An 18,461-nucleotide genomic window follows, 5' to 3' on the forward strand; every position below is an offset into this window, starting at 1 on the left:
ACCTAACAAATCCCCAGGCCCTGATGAACTGTACACAAGAGTTCTCAAGGAATGTAAAGAGGAGCTTAGCAAACCTTTGGAAAATCTTTTCAGCATATTACTATAAACTGGCACAGTGCCAGATAGTGGAAAATGGCAAATGTGATACCTATTTTCAAAGCTGGTGACAGGGTCCTTAGCTCTGAACTATAGACCAATAAGCCTAACCTCCATAGTGGGAAAATTTATGGAATCAATAATTGCCGAGGCAATTCATAGCCATCTTGAAAAGCACAAATTGTTCAACGAATCTCAACGCAGTTTTACAAAAGGGCATTCCTGCCTTACGAATTTATTAATTTTTTCACTAAAGTATTTGAGGAGGTAGATCACGGTAATGAATATGATATTGTGTACATGGACTTCAGAAAGACTTTTGATAGAGTCCCACATCAGAAACCACTGAGGAAAATTAAGGCACAAGGAATAGGAGAAATTTTTTCCTGGAAAGAGGCATGGCTGCCAGATAGGCAGCAGAGAGTTTGCATAAATGGGGAGAAATCAGAGTGGGGAAGCATTACGAGCGGTGTTCCACAGGGGCAGTGTTGGGCCCCTTGTTGTTCACAATCTACATAAACGACATAGATGAGGGAATAAATAGCGATACAGTGGACTCTGTTTTCATTACCCTCTGATTTCGTCAACATTTTTTGTCAAAATAGTCTCTGTTTTCGTTAATTCCCTCTGGTTTTGTCGGTCATATGGAACATGTCCGAGTGCCCACACGCACTCAAAGCCTCTCACACACGCAATGAGTCAGTGTGGTGCTGTTTCTTGGCGAGTGAACATTACCCTGCGAGGTCATACGAAACACTTCGTAATAATCCATCTTCTTTGTGCTTGTTTATTGTGTGTGACTGCTAAATAAGCCACCATGGGCCCAAAGAAAGCTCCTAGTGCCAGCCCTTTGATAAAGGTGAGAAACACTATAGAATTAAAGAAAGAACACACCAGCCTGTTGTAGAATCTAGTGTGGCTTTGGGGAAGTCCATGGGGGTTGGATGTGAGTGGCCAGGATGTGGAAGAGTTGGTGGACTCCCAAAGAGCTAACCACCAAACAGCTGCAAGACATTCATCTGGAACAGCAACAGACCACAGCTGCTGAGGAAATTGCTTCAAAAGAGGAGGAAGAGAGAGGGAAGAAGGTGCCTTCTTCAGTGATTAAGGACATTTGTGCAAAGTGGAGTGAAGTGCCAACATTCATGGAGGAACATCACCCTAACAAAGCTGTTGCAGGCCGTGTTTGCAACATGTTCAATAACAATACCTCGTCCCATTTTAGGTAAATCTTAAAGACGCCAGAAAAAGAGCTCTCTGGAAAAAAATTTTGTGTGGCAGGGGTCCAGTGACTAAAGCTGGTCCTAGTGCCAGTAAAAAACAAAGAAGGGAAGTAATCCCAGATAAGAACTTGGTACCTGAAGTCATTATGGAAGGGGATTCCGCTTCCAAACAATAGTAACTTCTCCTCCCTCTTCCCTCCTCCCTATCTTCCATACACCAACAAGAGTCTTCAATATAGGTAAGCGTGATGTTAAATGTTCATTATACATTTTATTAGTGCTTTATATTTATCTGTCATTGTTTTCTTTATGTAAATCTATATTTAATCTCTAAAATATGTTATTTTTATTATTATCACACTGGCCGATTCCCACCAAGGCAGGGTGGCCCAAAAAAGAAAAACTTTCACCATCATTCACTCCATCACTGTCTTGCCAGAAGGGTGCTTTACACTACAGTTTTTAAACTGCAACATTAACACCCCTCCTTCAGAGTGCAGGCACTGTACTTCCCATCTCCAGGACTCAAGTCCGGCCTGCCGGTTTCCCTGAACCCCTTCATAAATGTTACTTTGCTCACGCTCCAACAGTACGTCAAGTATTAAAAACCATTTGTCTCCATTCACTCCTATCAAACATGCTCACTCATGCCTGCTGGAAGTCCAAGCCCCTCGCACACAAAACCTCCTTTACCCCCTCCCTCCAACCTTTCCTAGGCCGACCCCTACCCCGCCTTCCTTCCACTACAGACTGATACACTCTTGAAGTTATTCTGTTTCGCTCCATTCTCTCTACATGTCCGAACCACCTCAACAACCCTTCCTCAGCCCTCTGGACAACAGTTTTGGTAATCCCGCACCTCCTCCTAACTTCCAAACTACGAATTCTCTGCATTATATTCACAACACACATTGCCCTCAGACATGACATCTCCACTGCCTCCAGCCTTCTCCTCGCTGCAACATTCATCACCCAGGCTTCACACCCATATATGAGCATTGGTAAAACTATACTCTCATACATTCCCCTCATTTCCTCCAATTACAAAGTTCTTTGTCTCCACAGACTCCTAAGTGCACCACTCACCCTTTTCCCCTCATCAATTCTATGATTCACCTCACCTTTCATAGACCCATCCGCTGACACGTCCACTCCCAAATATCTGAATACATTCACCTCCTCCATACCCTCTCCCACCAATCTGATATCCAACCTTTCATCACCTAATCTTTTTGTTATCCTCATAACCTTACATTTCCTGTATTCACTTTTAATTTTCTTCTTTTGCATACCCTACCAAATTCATCCACCAATCTCTGCAACTTCTCTTCAGAATCTCCAAAGAGCACAGTGTCATCAGCAAAGAGCAACTGTGACAACTCCCACTTTATGTGTGATTCTTTATCTTTTAACTCCACGCCTCTTGCCAAGACCCTCGCATTTACTTCTCTTACAACCCCATCTATAAATATATTAAACAACCACGGTGACATCACACATCCTTGTCTAAGGCCTACTTTTACTGGGAAATAATTTCCCTCTTTCCTACATACTCTAACTTGAGCCTCACTATCCTCGTAAAAACTCTTCACTACTTTCAGTAACCTACCTCCTACACCATACACCTGCAACATCTGCCACATTGCCCCCCTATCCATCCTGTCATACGCCTTTTCCAAATCCATAAATGCTACAAAGACCTCTTTAGCCTTATCTAAATACTGCTCACTTATGTGTTTCACTGTAAACACCTGGTCCACACCCCCCCTACCTTTCCTAAAGCCTCCTTGTTCATCTGTTATCCTATTCTCCGTCTTACTCTTAATTCTTTCAATAATAACTACCATACACTTTACCAGGTACACTCAACAAACTTATCCCCCTATAATTTTTGCACTCTCTTTTGTTCCCTTTGCCTTTATACAAAGGAACTATGCACGCTCTCTGCCAATCCCTAGGTACCTTACCCTCTTCCATACATTTATTAAATAATTGCACCAACCACTCCAAAACTATATCCCCACCTGCTTTTAACATTTCTATCTTTATCCCATCAATCCCGGCTGCCTTACCCCCTTTCATTTTACCTACTGCCTCACGAACTTCCCCCACACTCACAACTGGCTCTTCCTCACTCCTACAAGATGTTATTCCTCCTTGCCCTATACACGAAATCACAGCTTCCCTGTCTTCATCAACATTTAACAATTCCTCAAAATATTCCCTCCATCTTCCCAATACCTCTAACTCTCCATTTAATAACTCTCCTCTCCTATTTTTAACTGACAAATCCATTTGTTCTCTAGGCTTCCTTAACTTGTTAATCTCACTCCAAAACTTTTTCTTATTTTCAACAAAATTTGTTGATAACATCTCACCCACTCTCTCATTTGCTCTCTTTTTACATTGCTTCACCACTCTCTTAACCTCTCTCTTTTTCTCCATATACTCTTCCCTCTTTGCATCACTTCTACTTTGTAAAAACTTCTCATATGCTAACTTTTTCTCCCTTACTACTCTCTTTACATCATCATTCCACCAATCGCTCCTCTTCCCTCCCGCACCCACCTTCCTGTAACCACAAACTTCTGCTGAACACTCCAACACTACATTTTTAAACCTACCCCATACCTCTTCAACCCCATTGCCCATGCTCTCATTAGCCCATCTATCCTCCAATAGCTGTTTATATCTTACCCTAACTGCCTCCTCTTTTAGTTTATAAACCTTCACCTCTCTCTTCCCTGATGCTTCTATTCTCCTTGTATCCCATCTACCTTTTACTCTCAGTGTAGCTACAACTAAAACGTGATCTGATATATCTGTGGCCCCTCTATAAACATGTACATCCTGAAGTCTACTCAACAGTCTTTTATTTACCAATACATAATCCAACAAACTACTGTCATTTCGCCCTATATCATATCTTGTATACTTATTTATCCTCTTTTTCCTAAATATGTATTACCTATAACTAAACCCCTTTCTATACAAAGTTCAATCAAAGGGCTCCCATTATCATTTACACCTGGCACCCCAAACTTACCTACCACACCCTCTCTAAAAGTTTCTCCTACTTTAGCATTCAGGTCCCCTACCATAATTACTCTCTCACTTGGTTCAAAGGCTCCTATACATTCACTTAACATCTCCCAAAATCTCTCTCTCTCCTCTACATTCCTCTCTTCTCCAGGTGCATGCACGCTTATTATGACCAATTTTTCGCATCCAACTCTTATTTTAATTCACTTAATTCTTGAATTTACACATCTATATTCCCATTTTCTCCTTCCATAACTGATCCTTCAACATTACTGCTACCCCTTCCTTTGCTCCAACTCTCTTTTTGGGTGTCTGGAATGGATTAATTGGATTTACACAAAGATACTCTTACCTCTTATCCCAGTTTGGGTTTAGGAAAAAAAAAAAAAAAAAAAAAAAAAAAAAAAAAATTGATGCAGTTATTCAGATGCTTGAAATCATTACTATATACAACAATTGAAAAAATGAATATCCTCTCGGGCTCTTCATAGACCCATGGAAAGCATTTGATACAGCAGACCACAATATCTTGCACCTAAAACTAGAGCTTTACATGGTCAGAGGACACTCTCTCCATTACCTAAAATCTTATCTTAGTGGTAGACACCAGTATGTATACACAAATGGCGTGACCTCCAATACTCAGCCTGTAGTTGTTGGAGTGCCACAGGGAAGTGTCCTAGGTCCTCTACTCTTTCTTATTTACATCAATGACCTCCCAAATGCATTGCTACTCCTTAAACCAGTTTTATTCGCAGGGGACACTACCCAAACCCGGCTATGCTTAGTAACTCTGTAAACAGCGAGCATCATAAAATATCAAACTGGATGACGACCAACAAACTTACTCTCAATATAGACATTACCTACTTCATGTGTTTTGGAAACGGAGCATTAAATATCCAGTTAAACATATCGATGAATGGTTCACCCATTACAAGACACAATGAGGGCAAATTTCTACGTCTCCACCTTGACCCACATCCAGCATATAACTAAGAAAGTTTCCAAAACAGTATGGTTTCCTTTCCAAGATATGATACTTTGTACTCCAAAGGGATCTCCTTACTTTATATTCCATTACCTCACCTATGGCATTTGTGCTTGGGGATCTACCATGGCCAATCACCTTAAACCTTTAATAACCCAACAAAAAGCAGCAGTGCGGATAATCACAAACTCCAGCGCCAGACAACACACCCCACCACTCTTCAAACGCTTGAACTTACTTAATATACAATTTTTGTTTGTTTGTTTGTTTTTTTAACAAGTCGCCTGTTTCCCACCGGGGCAGGTTGACCCAAAAAGAAAGAAAATACCCAAAAAGAAAATACTTTCATTATCATTCAACACTTTCACCTCATTCACACACAATCACTGTCTTTGCAGAGGCACCTAGATACAACAGTTTAGAAGCATATACAGTGGACCCCCAGATTATGTAATTAATCCATTTCAGAGATAGTGCTTATCCTGAATCTGACTTATTCCGAATTAATTTTCCCAACGAGAAATAATGGAAATCCAATTAATGTTTCAGGCACCCAAAAGTATTTAAAAAAATGTTTTATACATGAAATATACATTTACCTACACAGAAAACAATGATACATGAAGAATAAAACAATAATAACATCACACTTATCTTTATTGAAGACATGGTGATGTATGGAAGATGGGAGAGGATGGAGGAGTTTACAATTGTTTGGAAGGGGAATCCCATTCCACAAAGGCATCAGGTACCAAGTCCTTATCCTGGGTTACTTTCCTTCCTTGTTTTTTAATGCCACTAGGACCAGCTTGAGAGTCACTGGACCCCTGTCACTCAAAAAAGTGTTCCAGAGAGGTCTGTTTCTAGCATATGTTAGGAATTGTGTTGGGAGATAGGACAAGATAGTCCTTCAATATGACACTAATATCAGCTCTATGGCTTATTTATCTAGCACAATTCATCTAATATGACAAACAATATTAATAACATAGAAACATGACATATACTCTAGAATGAATAAAATATGGCATAAAGAATGTCACGAGTGGTGGTGTGTTGTTTGTTGTTGGGTGTATAAGGGCCACTGAAAAATAAGCCTTACACAGTGGTGGTGAAGGCGGCAGCAGAGGCGGCAGTGTTAGTCAGTAGCCCCATATACCTCCAACAACAATGGAGGAGTCAGTTTCGTGCTGTCCTTTTTCTATTGATTAATCGTTTAACTTACTTGCTACACTGTTAATGCTACACTTTATCACTAGCTGGCGCTATAGCCTTTATCAACTCCTGCTGCTTTAGTATTGTACATATTGCAGAATCGCTGAAAAAGGCACATTCTCTCCTCTCTCTCAGCCCCTTACGAAAGGGCTGGCTGGCACTAGAAGCTTTCTTTGGGCCCATGGTGGCTTATTTAACAGTTATAAGCACTAAAAAGAATGGAATAATACAAAATGTATCATATGAATGTATGGGATCGTCCTCACTGGCTGGTAAACAATGGCACACTAGCTGTACATGGAGTGTCGGGGCCGCTCAGGTCACGCAGACACGTTCTGGACAAATGACTTATACCGAGGTCAGTGACGTTCACCGAGCCAACATTTTAACGAAAAAATGTTACTTATTCCGAGTATAACTTATTCCGGGGGTCTACTGTATAAAGATACATAACATACTCCTCCAAACTGCCAAAATCCCAAACCTCCCTCCTATAAAGTGCAGGCATTGCACTTCCCATTTCCAGTACTCAAGTCCGGCTATATAAAAACAACCAGTTTCCCTGATTTTTTTTTTTTTTTTTTTTAACAAGTCAGACATCTCCCACCGAAGCAGGGTGACCCCCCCCCAAAAAAAAAAAAAAATCCCCCAAAAAGAAAATACTTTCATCATTCAATACTTTCACCTCACTCACGCATAATTAATGTTTTTGCAGAGGTGCCCAGAATACAACAGTTTAGAAGCATATACGTATAAAGATACACAACATATCCCTGCAAACTACCAATATCCCAAACCCTTCCTTTGAAGTGCAGGCACTGCACTTCCTATTTCCAGGACTCAAGTCCAGCTATATAAAAATAACCAATTTCCTCGAATCCCTTCACTAAATATTCAATGAGGTTGGTTGTTGGTGTCATCAAGGTCATCAAGTCAAGCACTATAACGGTAATTTCCCTGAATCCCTTCACTAAATATTACCCTGCTCACACTCCAGCTCGTCAGGTCCCAAAAACCATTCGTCTCCATTCACTCCTATTTAACATGCTCACAGATGCTTGCTGGAAGTCCAAGCCCCTCGCCCACAAAACCTCCTTTACCCCCTCCCTCCAACCTTTTCTAGGACGATCCCTACCCCACCTTCCTTCCCCTATAGATTTATACGCTTTCCAAGTCATTCTACTTTGATCCATTCTCTCGACTGTGCCTACTACATATATATACAGAACATTAAACTCCAATGTCAACCCTCCACTCAAACTTCTAGACAGCTTCAACAGAACACACAGGCATGACACAAGGCACAAAACACTTTGACATCTCGTGTCCGTCTCACACTATGCAAAAATGCAATGCACATAAAGGGCCCGAAGATCAGCAAAACTCTGCCTGAAACAGCAAGAAGTCCCCTGCCCACAAATCAATTTAGGACTATACTCAAAAATCATCTCATCTCTCAATAACAACCATAGCCACAATATGCTAAACTCTAACCAAATTTAAAGCAACTCTCCCAAATATTTTATTATCCCTTAAAAATGTATGTTTTTATTATTAATTGTACTACCTCATATTAATAGAATAAACAAACTTAACTACAAATTTAAAAATGTTTTTATCATATACTGTACTACCTCATATTAATAACAAGAGTAAATTATTGAATATTTGTACTTACCACTCTTAACCTGTCTAGACTTAAGTAGTCCAAGTATTAGGTTAAGTCTGCCTGAAATGCCTTGGCATGATGGTGGCTTTCTTTGTACCAATCAAATTATGAAATGTAAACACACACTGTAACCTTAGCAAAGAAATAAAATTTTATTTATTTATTTTATGGTAGTATGTCATTGATGTCAGGTAGGCCTGTATGCCACGTACATGTACTTGTAGCAAATAAAGATATTATTATTATTATTATTATTATAAGACCCAAAGAGTTATGAGGTCAAAAATGGAAATATAAACACTTAAGCAGTATAATGTGATCCTTTATTGACAATGTTTCGTCCACGCAGTGGGCTTTATCAAGTCACAAACAGATCTGTCTGTGACTTGATAAAGCCCACTGCATGGGCGAAACGTTATCAATAAAGGATCACACTACAAGTGTTTATATTTCCATTGTGTTGGTATTTTATACCATTTATTTCCAGGAGGTCAAAAATACTGACAGGTGGAAGATCTGAAGGTACGAAAAATTGTGTGTACTAATACATCGGGCACACTCATCAGTTGCATACTAGTATGTCGGACATAGTTTAAAGGTTAATTAGCTAGTGAGCCAATGCCCTACTCACCTGTGGTCAAGCTGAAGCAAGCTCCATGCCATGGACACCGAATTTTGCCATCACAGACGGATCCCTTCTCTAGAGGAGCTCCATAATGAGAACATGTGGTACCTAGTGCCATTAGCTGTCCTTTATGATGTACTACCAGCACCTTCCCACCCTCTACTTCAAATGTTTTCATCCTGCAAAAAAAATTTTTCCTTTATTGTATAATAAAGCAGATGCAATAACCCACACTGCAAGTAGTACCAACTGATTCAAAAGTATAATATAAAGCTTCAGCTATAATAAAAAAAATTAAGCTTTAGAATTTTTTTTTTTTTTTTTAACACTGCCATATCCCAACAAGGCAGGGTGACCTAAAAAGAAAGTTTTTGTTCTTAAATTTAGTATTTTATGCAGAAGGTTTTTTTTTTGTTCAACAAGTCGGCCGTCTCCCACTGAGACAGGGTGACCCAAAAAAAAAAGAAAATCCCCAAAAACAAAATACTTTCATCATCATTCAACACTTTCACCTCGCTCATACACAATCACTGTTTTTGCAGAGGCGCCCAGATACAACAGTTTAGAAGCATATATAAAGATACATATATACCATATCCCTCCAAACTGCCAATATCCCAAACCCTTCCTTTAAAGTGCAGGCATTGTACTTCCCATTTCCCATTAACCAGTTTCCCTGAATCCCTTCACTAAATACTATCACCCTGCTCACACTCAAACAGCTCGTCAGTCCCAAAAACAATTTGTCTCCATTCACTAACACGCTCACACATGCTTGCTGGAAGTCCAAACCCCTCACCCACAAAGCCTCCTTTACCCCCTCCTTCCAACCTTTTCAAGGATGACCCCTACCCTCCCTTCCTTCTCATACAGATTTACACTCTCTATGTCATTCTACTTTGATCCATTCTCTCTAAATGTCCAAACCACCTCAACCTCTCTTCAGCCCTCTGACTAATACTTTTATTAACTCCACACCTCCTAATTACCACACTCCGAATTTTTTGCATAATATTTATACCACACATTGCCCTTAGACAGGACATCTCCACTGCCTCCAACTACCTCCTTGTTGCAGTATTTACAACCCAAGCTTCATACCTATATAAGCATTGATACCACTATACTTTGATACACTCCTTTCTTTATCTCCATAGGTAACGTTATCAATACAATTATATAGATATATGTATATTTAAAATTTATGTTTCATCTATTGCAAGCAAATTTAGTACATTTGCTTAAAATGTCTGTTTCCTAATTTTCACTTATAAGATGCCTTGGTATATCAGGTACTCAGTGGTCAGTCGTCACGTGAGGTCACAGACCCTGAGCTGCTTTGGGGATTAGTGTGGACGGTTACAAAGCATGGCTTGCTTCTGCAGTGTTTTAAAAAATGAGGTTGGAGAGTTGAAGGAGGAGGTCTTGCTTCTCCAGGAGGAGATTAGGAGGCTGAAGGTCCACCTCAATGGGTCTGGGAGAGAGTGTGAGGTGGCCGGAGTTGTGGGGAATGAGGCTTCTAGCAGCGAGGTGCAGTCTCTCTCTCGCTGTGAGGAGGCTGTAGTTGGGGAGGCAGCAACGGGTACCAGCAGTGAGGTGCAGCCCAGCACCTGCTACAAGTGGCGAGTAGTTCACAGTAATGGAAGGCGCATCAGAGTAAGGAAAGTTAAGAGTGAAGATCTGAAGGTAGGAAATCGCTTCTCTGTTCTTCAGGATGAATGTACTTCAGTGGCCAGTGAAGGTAAGGGTACAACTGCCCCTGCTAATGGAGGTAAGCGCATTCTTGTGGTTGGTGACTCTCAGGTAAGATACATTGACCGTGCTTTTTGTAATAGGAATAAGAAGATGAGAGATAGAGTGTGCTTCCCTGGAGCTGGTGTTGGAGACATTGTCAACAGGCTGGATAATATCATGTCAGGTAATGGGAGCAAGCCCATTATCTGTCTCAGTGCTGGTGGAAATGATATTGGGAAGGGTAGGAGAGAAGAGCTGCTAGATAAGTACAGGTCAGCTATAGATTTCATTAAGTCTAAGGGAGGGATCCCAATCATATGTAGCATCTTGCCTAGAAGGGGAGTAGGAAATGAATGGTTGTCTAGGGCAATTGGTGTAAATTGCTGGCTAGACAGATACTGCAAGGAACTTGCAATCCCATTCATTGACAACTGGAACAACTTTTATGGCAAACATGATATGTATGCAAGGGATGGGGTACATCTCTCTGGGGCTGGGGTGGTAGCACTTGCAGACTCGATTGAGAAGGCCATTGATGAAATGCCTATGATTTTAAACTGATGGAAGATAGAGGTATGGGTGTGTGTGGGAAACAAGCAGGTTGCAACACTTGGGTTGGAAACAGTAAATGTATAAAAGGCATTCAGCATGAAGTTATAAATAAAGACAATAGATCAGGTCAGCAAACAAAGGGGGACAGCAGAGGGCAGCAAGGGACTAGCTCCCTTAAGGTTTACTATACTAATAGCAGGAGTGTAAGAAATAAGATAGATGAGCTAAGATTAATTGCAAGTGCAGGAAACATAGATATTATTGCTATAACAGAGACCTGGCTCAATCTGAAAGATAGAGAGATGCCCTCTGAATGTCACATACAAGGCTATAAATTATTCCACACTGACAGGGTCAACAGGAAAGGTGGTGGAGTAGCGATGTATGTCAGAGACAATTTAAATTGTTGTGTTAGACAAGATATTAAATTAGAAGCGTCAGCCACTGAATCTGTTTGGTTACAGCTTCTCGAGGGCCGAGAAAAACTAATTTTGGGTGTGATTTACAGGGCCCCAAATCTTGATAGGGAGTGCAGTAAACTTCTATGGGACGAAATTCGTAAGGCATCTACATACGAAAATGTTGTGCTAATGGGAGATTTCAACTATAGACAGATTGACTGGAGCAATTTGACAGGAAATTTAGAGTCAGGTGACTTTCTTGATACGATCCAGGATTGTTTTTTAAAACAGTTTGTGACAGAGCCAACTAGGGGAAATAACCTCCTTGACTTGGTTCTTGCCAGTAGGGAAACACTAATTAATAATCTTGAGGTTAATGATGAGCTTGGGGAAAGTGATCACAAATCACTCAGTTTTAATATATCATGGAATTCCCCTAATAATGGCAATCAAGTCTCCGTCCCTGACTTTCGCTTGGCTGATTTCATAGGACTGAAAAATTACTTAGGTGGGCTGAACTGGAATGACCTGACTAAGGGTCAGGTAGGTGGTGATGGTTGCCGATATGATGCTTTCCAGGGCATAGTTCTAGCTGCTCAGTCAAATTATGTTCCAAATAGGGAAATCAGATCAAACAAAAATGATCCTAAATGGATGAACAATAGATTAAAATATCTGATTGGTCAAAAGAGAGGCATATATAGGCTAATCAAAAGAGGAGAGGGGCAATTGAGAAATCGATATATTCAGTTAAAGAGAGAAATAAAAAAGGGAATTAGAAAAGCAAAAAGAGATTATGAGGTTAAAGTTGCAAGAGAATCGAAGACTAACCCAAAAGGATTCTTTCAGGTATACAGAAGTAAGATCAGGGACAAGATAGGCCCACTCAAAAGTTCCTCGGGTCAGCTCACTGACAGTGATAAGGAAATGTGTAGAATTTTTAACACATACTTCCTCTCAGTTTTTACACAGGAGGATACCAGCGATATTCCAGTAATGATAAATTATGTAGAACAGGACGATAATAAACTGTGCACTATTAGGGTCACAAGTGACATGGTCCTTAGGCAAATAGATAAATTAAAACCTAACAAATCCCCAGGCCCTGATGAACTGTATGCAAGGGTTCTAAAGGAATGTAAAGAGGAGCTTAGCACACCTTTGGCTAATCTTTTCAACATATCACTACAAACTGGCATGGTGCCAGATAAGTGGAAAATGGCAAATGTGATACCTATTTTCAAAACAGGTGACAGGTCCTTAGCTTCGAACTATAGACCAATAAGCCTAACCTCCATAGTGGGAAAATTTATGGAATCAATAATTGCCGAGGCAGTTCGTAGCCACCTTGAAAAGCATAAATTAATCAACGAATCTCAGCATGGTTTTACAAAGGGGCGTTCCTGCCTTACGAATTTATTAACTTTTTTCACTAAGGTATTTGAGGAGGTAGATCATGGTAATGAATATGATATTGTGTATATGGACTTCAGTAAGGCTTTTGACAGGGTCCCACATCAGAGACTATTGAGGAAAATTAAAGCACATGGAATAGGAGGAGAAATTTTTTCCTGGATAGAGGCATGGTTGACAAATAGGCAGCAGAGAGTTTGCATAAATGGGGAGAAATCAGAGTGGGGAAGTGTCACGAGCGGTGTTCCACAGGGGTCAGTGTTGGGCCCCCTGCTGTTCACAATCTACATAAACGACATAGATGAGGGCATAAAGAGCGACATCGGCAAGTTTGCCGATGACACCAAAATAGGCCGTCGAATTCATTCTGACGAGGACATTCGAGCACTCCAGGAAGATTTGAATAGACTGATGCAGTGGTCGGAGAAGTGGCAGATGCAGTTTAATATAGACAAATGCAAAGTTCTAAATGTTGGACAGGACAATAACCATGCCACATATAAACTAAATAATGTAGATCTTAATATTACGGATTGCGAAAAAGATTTAGGAGTTCTGGTTAGCAGTAATCTGAAACCAAGACAACAGTGCATAAGTGTTCGCAATAAAGCTAATAGAATCCTTGGCTTCATATCAAGAAGCATAAATAATAGGAGTCCTCAGGTTGTTCTTCAACTCTATACATCCTTGGTTAGGCCTCATTTAGATTATGCTGCACAGTTTTGGTCACCTTATTACAGAATGGATATAAATTCTCTGGAAAATGTACAAAGGAGGATGACAAAGTTGATCCCATGTATCAGAAACCTTCCCTATGAGGATAGACTAAGGGCCCTGAATCTGCACTCTCTAGAAAGACGTAGAATTAGGGGGGATATGATTGAGGTGTATAAATGGAAGACAGGAATAAATAAAGGGGATGTAAATAGTGTGCTGAAAATATCTAGCCTAGACAGGACTCGCAGCAATGGTTTTAAGTTGGAAAAATTCAGATTCAGGAAGGATATAGGTAAGTACTGGTTTGGTAATAGAGTTGTGGATGAGTGGAACAAACTCCCAAGTACCGTTATAGAGGCCAGAACGTTGTGTAGCTTTAAAAATAGGTTGGATAAATACATGAGTGGATGTGGGTGGGTGTGAGTTAGACCTGATAGCTTGTGCTACCAGGTCGGTTGCCGTGTTCCTCCCTTAAGTCAATGTGACCTGACCTGACTAGGTTGGGTGCATTGGCTTAAGCCGGTAGGAGACTTGGACCTGCCTCGCATGGGCCAGTAGGCCTTCTGCAGTGTTCCTTCGTTCTTATGTTCTTATGTTCTTATGTTCTTATCATGTAAGTTATTATACTATCTCTAACTCTCAATAAGTGAACAATCAAGCACAGTGTAGGGGTACATTGTCTAAAAATTACTTTAATAAAGCAATCTCTGATATACAAATATTAATAAGCAATTTAAATCTTAACAAATGACTTCCTAGCAAACTTTTTTTTTCGCAATGATCACAAGTAGAAAAGTATATAACAAATTATATTTGAAGAAAATGGATGGGAATTTTGCACTTACTTATTCCCAAAAACTTTTGATAATGATCTCCAACAAATGCTAATTAAAACCTATAAAGGGTAAGATGAATTACAGGTATATTACAGTATTTAATTAGATGAGAAACATTATATTTCAAAATATATAATACAAACAGTTGAGGAAAATTCTCATCAAATAGTAACAATAATGGACTACCACATTATTATTATAATCAAAACCTAGCACTGGGGTCATATAGCACTGCAATGAACTACCACAAAGCTCAGTCTTGATCCCATTAATGTTTTTAATTTACATGACTTAGCATATAATAATAATAATAATAATAAATTTATTTTGACATGCTACATGGTTGTACAAAGGAATATAATAGTTGAGTGTACATGCCAAAAGCCCTTTGTATGCAGAGCATTTCAGACAAATTAAAATTAACTTAATATTAATAAGGCTATAATAGATTAAATGGTCATTAAATGAGTTACAGTGAGTACAAGAGAACTGAGTATTAATAGATAATACTCGGTTCTCTTGTACTCACTGAAAACGACCTTGAAATTGGGCTCAAAGTAGCGGAAATGTTCAATTTTTAATAAGTCTAATAGAGAAGTTTAGTAGAGAATAATTGCAGGTTTGAATTATTTTATAAAAATTACAGTACATATTACAATAGAACAATTTAAGCAATTTACAATATGAAATATAAGAAGTGAATATTTAAAACGATGAAATTTGAACATTATAATTTTTGAAGTATTACAACAGAACAATTTAAACAATTTACAAAATGAATTATTACAATTTAGTATTCAAAACAATGAAATCTGAACATTGTAATTTTGAAGTAATGGGTACATGGTTGAGCAATCTTCAGCACAATCATCTATATTAAAATTGAGAAATCATTAGTACTATTTTGTGTAGCTTTTGAGTAACTGGTAGGTATTAAGTACAGTTTGTCTGGTTAATTTTGGGTGATGAGAGGAATCAGGAGGCAGGAATCCTTTAGCGTGTTCTGGTAATGAATTCCAGATCTTTGGGCCCTTTACGTGCATAGCATTTCTGCACAGGGAGAGATGGACACGAGGGATATCGAAGAGTAATTTGAGTCTTGTATTAAGGTTGTGTGTTCTGTTGTAGTTATCAAGTAGAAGTTTGAGAGGAAAGTTTATATTTGAGTGTAGTGTTCTGTATATGTAGTAGGCACAATAATAAGTGTGGATGTTTTGTATATTAAGTTAAGACTCTCGAAAAGCAGAGAAGTATGCTGTCTATTACAGGAGTTCGTAATCAATCACACTGCAGCTTTTTGTTGGGTTATTAAAGGTTTAGGTGATTTGCTGTGGTTGAGCCCCATTCACAAATACCATAGGTGAGGTAAGGGTAGATAAGAGAGTGGTATAGTGCAAGAAGAGCTGATTGGGGTACATAGTACAGTATCTCTGAGAGGATACCTACTGTTTTGAAGACTTTCTTGGAAATTTGCTGTATGTGGGTCTGGAATTTGAGATTGCAGTCTAGGTGGAGACCTAGAAATCCACTCTTGGTGTATCTAGAAATGGGTAAACCATTTATCTGTATGTTTAGCTGTACATTTGTAGCTCTGTTTCCAAATAGCATAAAATAGGTTTTGTCTATATTGACAGTAAGTTTGTTGGTGGTTATCCAAGTAGATATATTTAGTAGTTCAGAATTTACAGTGTCTGTTAGTATGGTTGGGTTTGGGTGAGAGAAGACATTAGTGTCATCTGCAAATAAAATGGGTTTGAGAAGTTTAGATGCAGTTGGGAGGTCATTAACCCTCTGACTGTTTACGTCGTATATATACGTCTTACATGCCACTGTTTCTGACATATTTATACGCGTAAATTCTAGTGGCTTCAAATCAAGCAGGAGAAAGCTGGTAGGCCCACATGTGAGAGAATGTGTCTGTGTGGTCAGTGTGCACCACATAAAAAAAATCCTGCAGCACGCAGTGCGTAATGAGAAAAAAAAACTGACTTTTTTTGGATTAAAATGCCGACTTTGAGGTGTATTTTCGTACAGTATTTATCGTTGTATTCCCATTTTCATGGTCTCAGGTGATAAAATGGAAAACATATTATAGAAATAGAGATGATTTTCATTACTTTCATGATGAAAACGACCTTGAAATTGAGCTCAAAGTAGCGGAAATGCTTGATTTTTACCAACGTTCAGGAGTAAGCAAATTACACCACACGTCCAATACACGTCAACTGAGGAGTCTAATATTCTTTCACTAGTGCACTGATATTATTTATATCATTTTCACAATAATGCATTAGTCTGCATATCAGTAAATTTTTCATTTTTTTGTATGAATAAAAAATCAATATAGAAAGCAATAGTAATATAAGAGGGGCCTAGAGACGTGACTAATGAACAGAGGATATGTTATTTCAGTGCCAAGAATGTCTACATTGTTTATTCTGGACCCTATTTTGAAATTGGCATTTTTTTTAATTTGCGTGAAATTGGCCAAATTGCCAATTTCTGACCACTTTATTGGGTAGTTCATATCGGTAAATGGGCATTTTCTTGTACTCAACTGATAGAAAAAATGGAGTTCTAAAGAAGTAGCTATGAGTTTGGTCAACTGGAACAATGGAATTGGCCAAAAACAGGGCCCAATGTCAGCGAAATTGCTGATGCGTATATGTTGTTGAGACCACTAACTTCGCGGGAGCGTAATTCCGCGAGTTTTTGACCAAATTTCGTACTTTTGGTGTCATTACCATTGGGAAAAGATTCTCTATCATTTCATAAGAAAAAAAATTTTTTTTTACAAAACTTTTGCGACATAGTATGACAGTTTCAGAAAGGGGCTTGCGACAGTCAAAGGGTTAATGTAAATGAGAAAGAAGTGGGCCAAGGACACTCCTCTGAGAGATTCCAACAAGAACTGGTTGTGTAGTAGAGTTAGCTCCATTTGTGTATACATATTGAGTTCTATTGCTAAAATAAGATTTTTAGGTAATCGAGAGTGTGTCCTCTGACCCCATAATGTTCAAATTTTTGGTGCCATAGGTCATGGTCAGCTGTATCAAAAGCTTTTCGTAAGTCTATGAAAAGTCCCAAGGAAAATTAATTTTTTCGAGTGCCAAATATATTAGCTCAAACATACTATGTATAATTGCATCATTAGTACTTTTTTATGGTCCGAATTAAAATTGACATGGGTCGAGTATGTTTTGGGATACTACATAGGAGTAGACTAGTTTGTGAATTAATTTTTCGAAGATTTTGGATAATAAGGACAAGTTTGATATAGGCCTATAATTGTTCAGCTCAGTTGGATCACCTCCTTTGAGAATTGGGGTGACCCTTGCTGTCTTGAGTATGGATGGGAAGGTGGAAGATTCAATGGATTTGTTAAACAGCTACAATAATTGGTGACAACACATAAGAAGCTTTTTTATACATGAGAGGTGGTAAGTTACTTAGGTCACCTGTCTTGGTCTTTAGTGTTTTGATGATGAGCGAGACTTCAGTAGGATTTGTTAGTGAGAAACTACATGAATATTAGTACAAAGTAAAAAAATCAAGAAGATAAATATCACAATGGAAATAGGAAACAAATGAATGGGAAAATAATAAATATCAAATACGTCCTCTCCTGCAATGGTTGTCCCCTTGACTTGAGATCGACTGGCTGTTCATGATGCTAAACAGGCCAGAAATTTATGCTTTTAATGCAATAGCCACAACTGCTGTTAGGAAGTTATGTGCCCTAACATTAACCCTTTGACTGTTGCAAGCCTCTTTCTGAAACTGTCATTCTATGTTGCAAAATTTTTGGAAAAAAAAACAAAAAAAATTATTTTTTCTTATGAAATGATAGAGAATCTTTTCCCGATGGTAATGATACCAAAAGTATGAAATTTGGTTGAAAACTCACGGAATTACACTCCCGTGAAGTTAGTGGTCTCGGCGACATA

The 18,461-nt window shown here is 39.0% G+C and overlaps 1 protein-coding gene across 3 annotated transcripts in view; it reads right to left on the reverse strand.

The window, feature by feature from the left end:
• Nucleotides 1-18,461, reverse strand: part of LOC128703689 (apoptosis-inducing factor 3) — an 81,212-nt gene that overhangs the window by 52,104 nt on the left and 10,647 nt on the right. For 2 of the 3 annotated variants that reach the window (XM_070101292.1, XM_070101291.1), the window contains exon 3: nucleotides 8,868-9,040. In XM_070101292.1, the coding sequence (XP_069957393.1) occupies nucleotides 8,868-9,040 (173 nt within the window). Of the gene's footprint in view, nucleotides 1-8,867; nucleotides 9,041-15,960; nucleotides 16,055-18,461 lie in introns of all 3 variants that reach the window. The other variant, XM_070101293.1, reaches the window with a different exon arrangement.

The sequence above is a fragment of the Cherax quadricarinatus genome, chromosome 76, assembly GCF_038502225.1.
Source record: "Cherax quadricarinatus isolate ZL_2023a chromosome 76, ASM3850222v1, whole genome shotgun sequence".
Lineage (NCBI taxonomy): Eukaryota > Metazoa > Arthropoda > Malacostraca > Decapoda > Parastacidae > Cherax > Cherax quadricarinatus.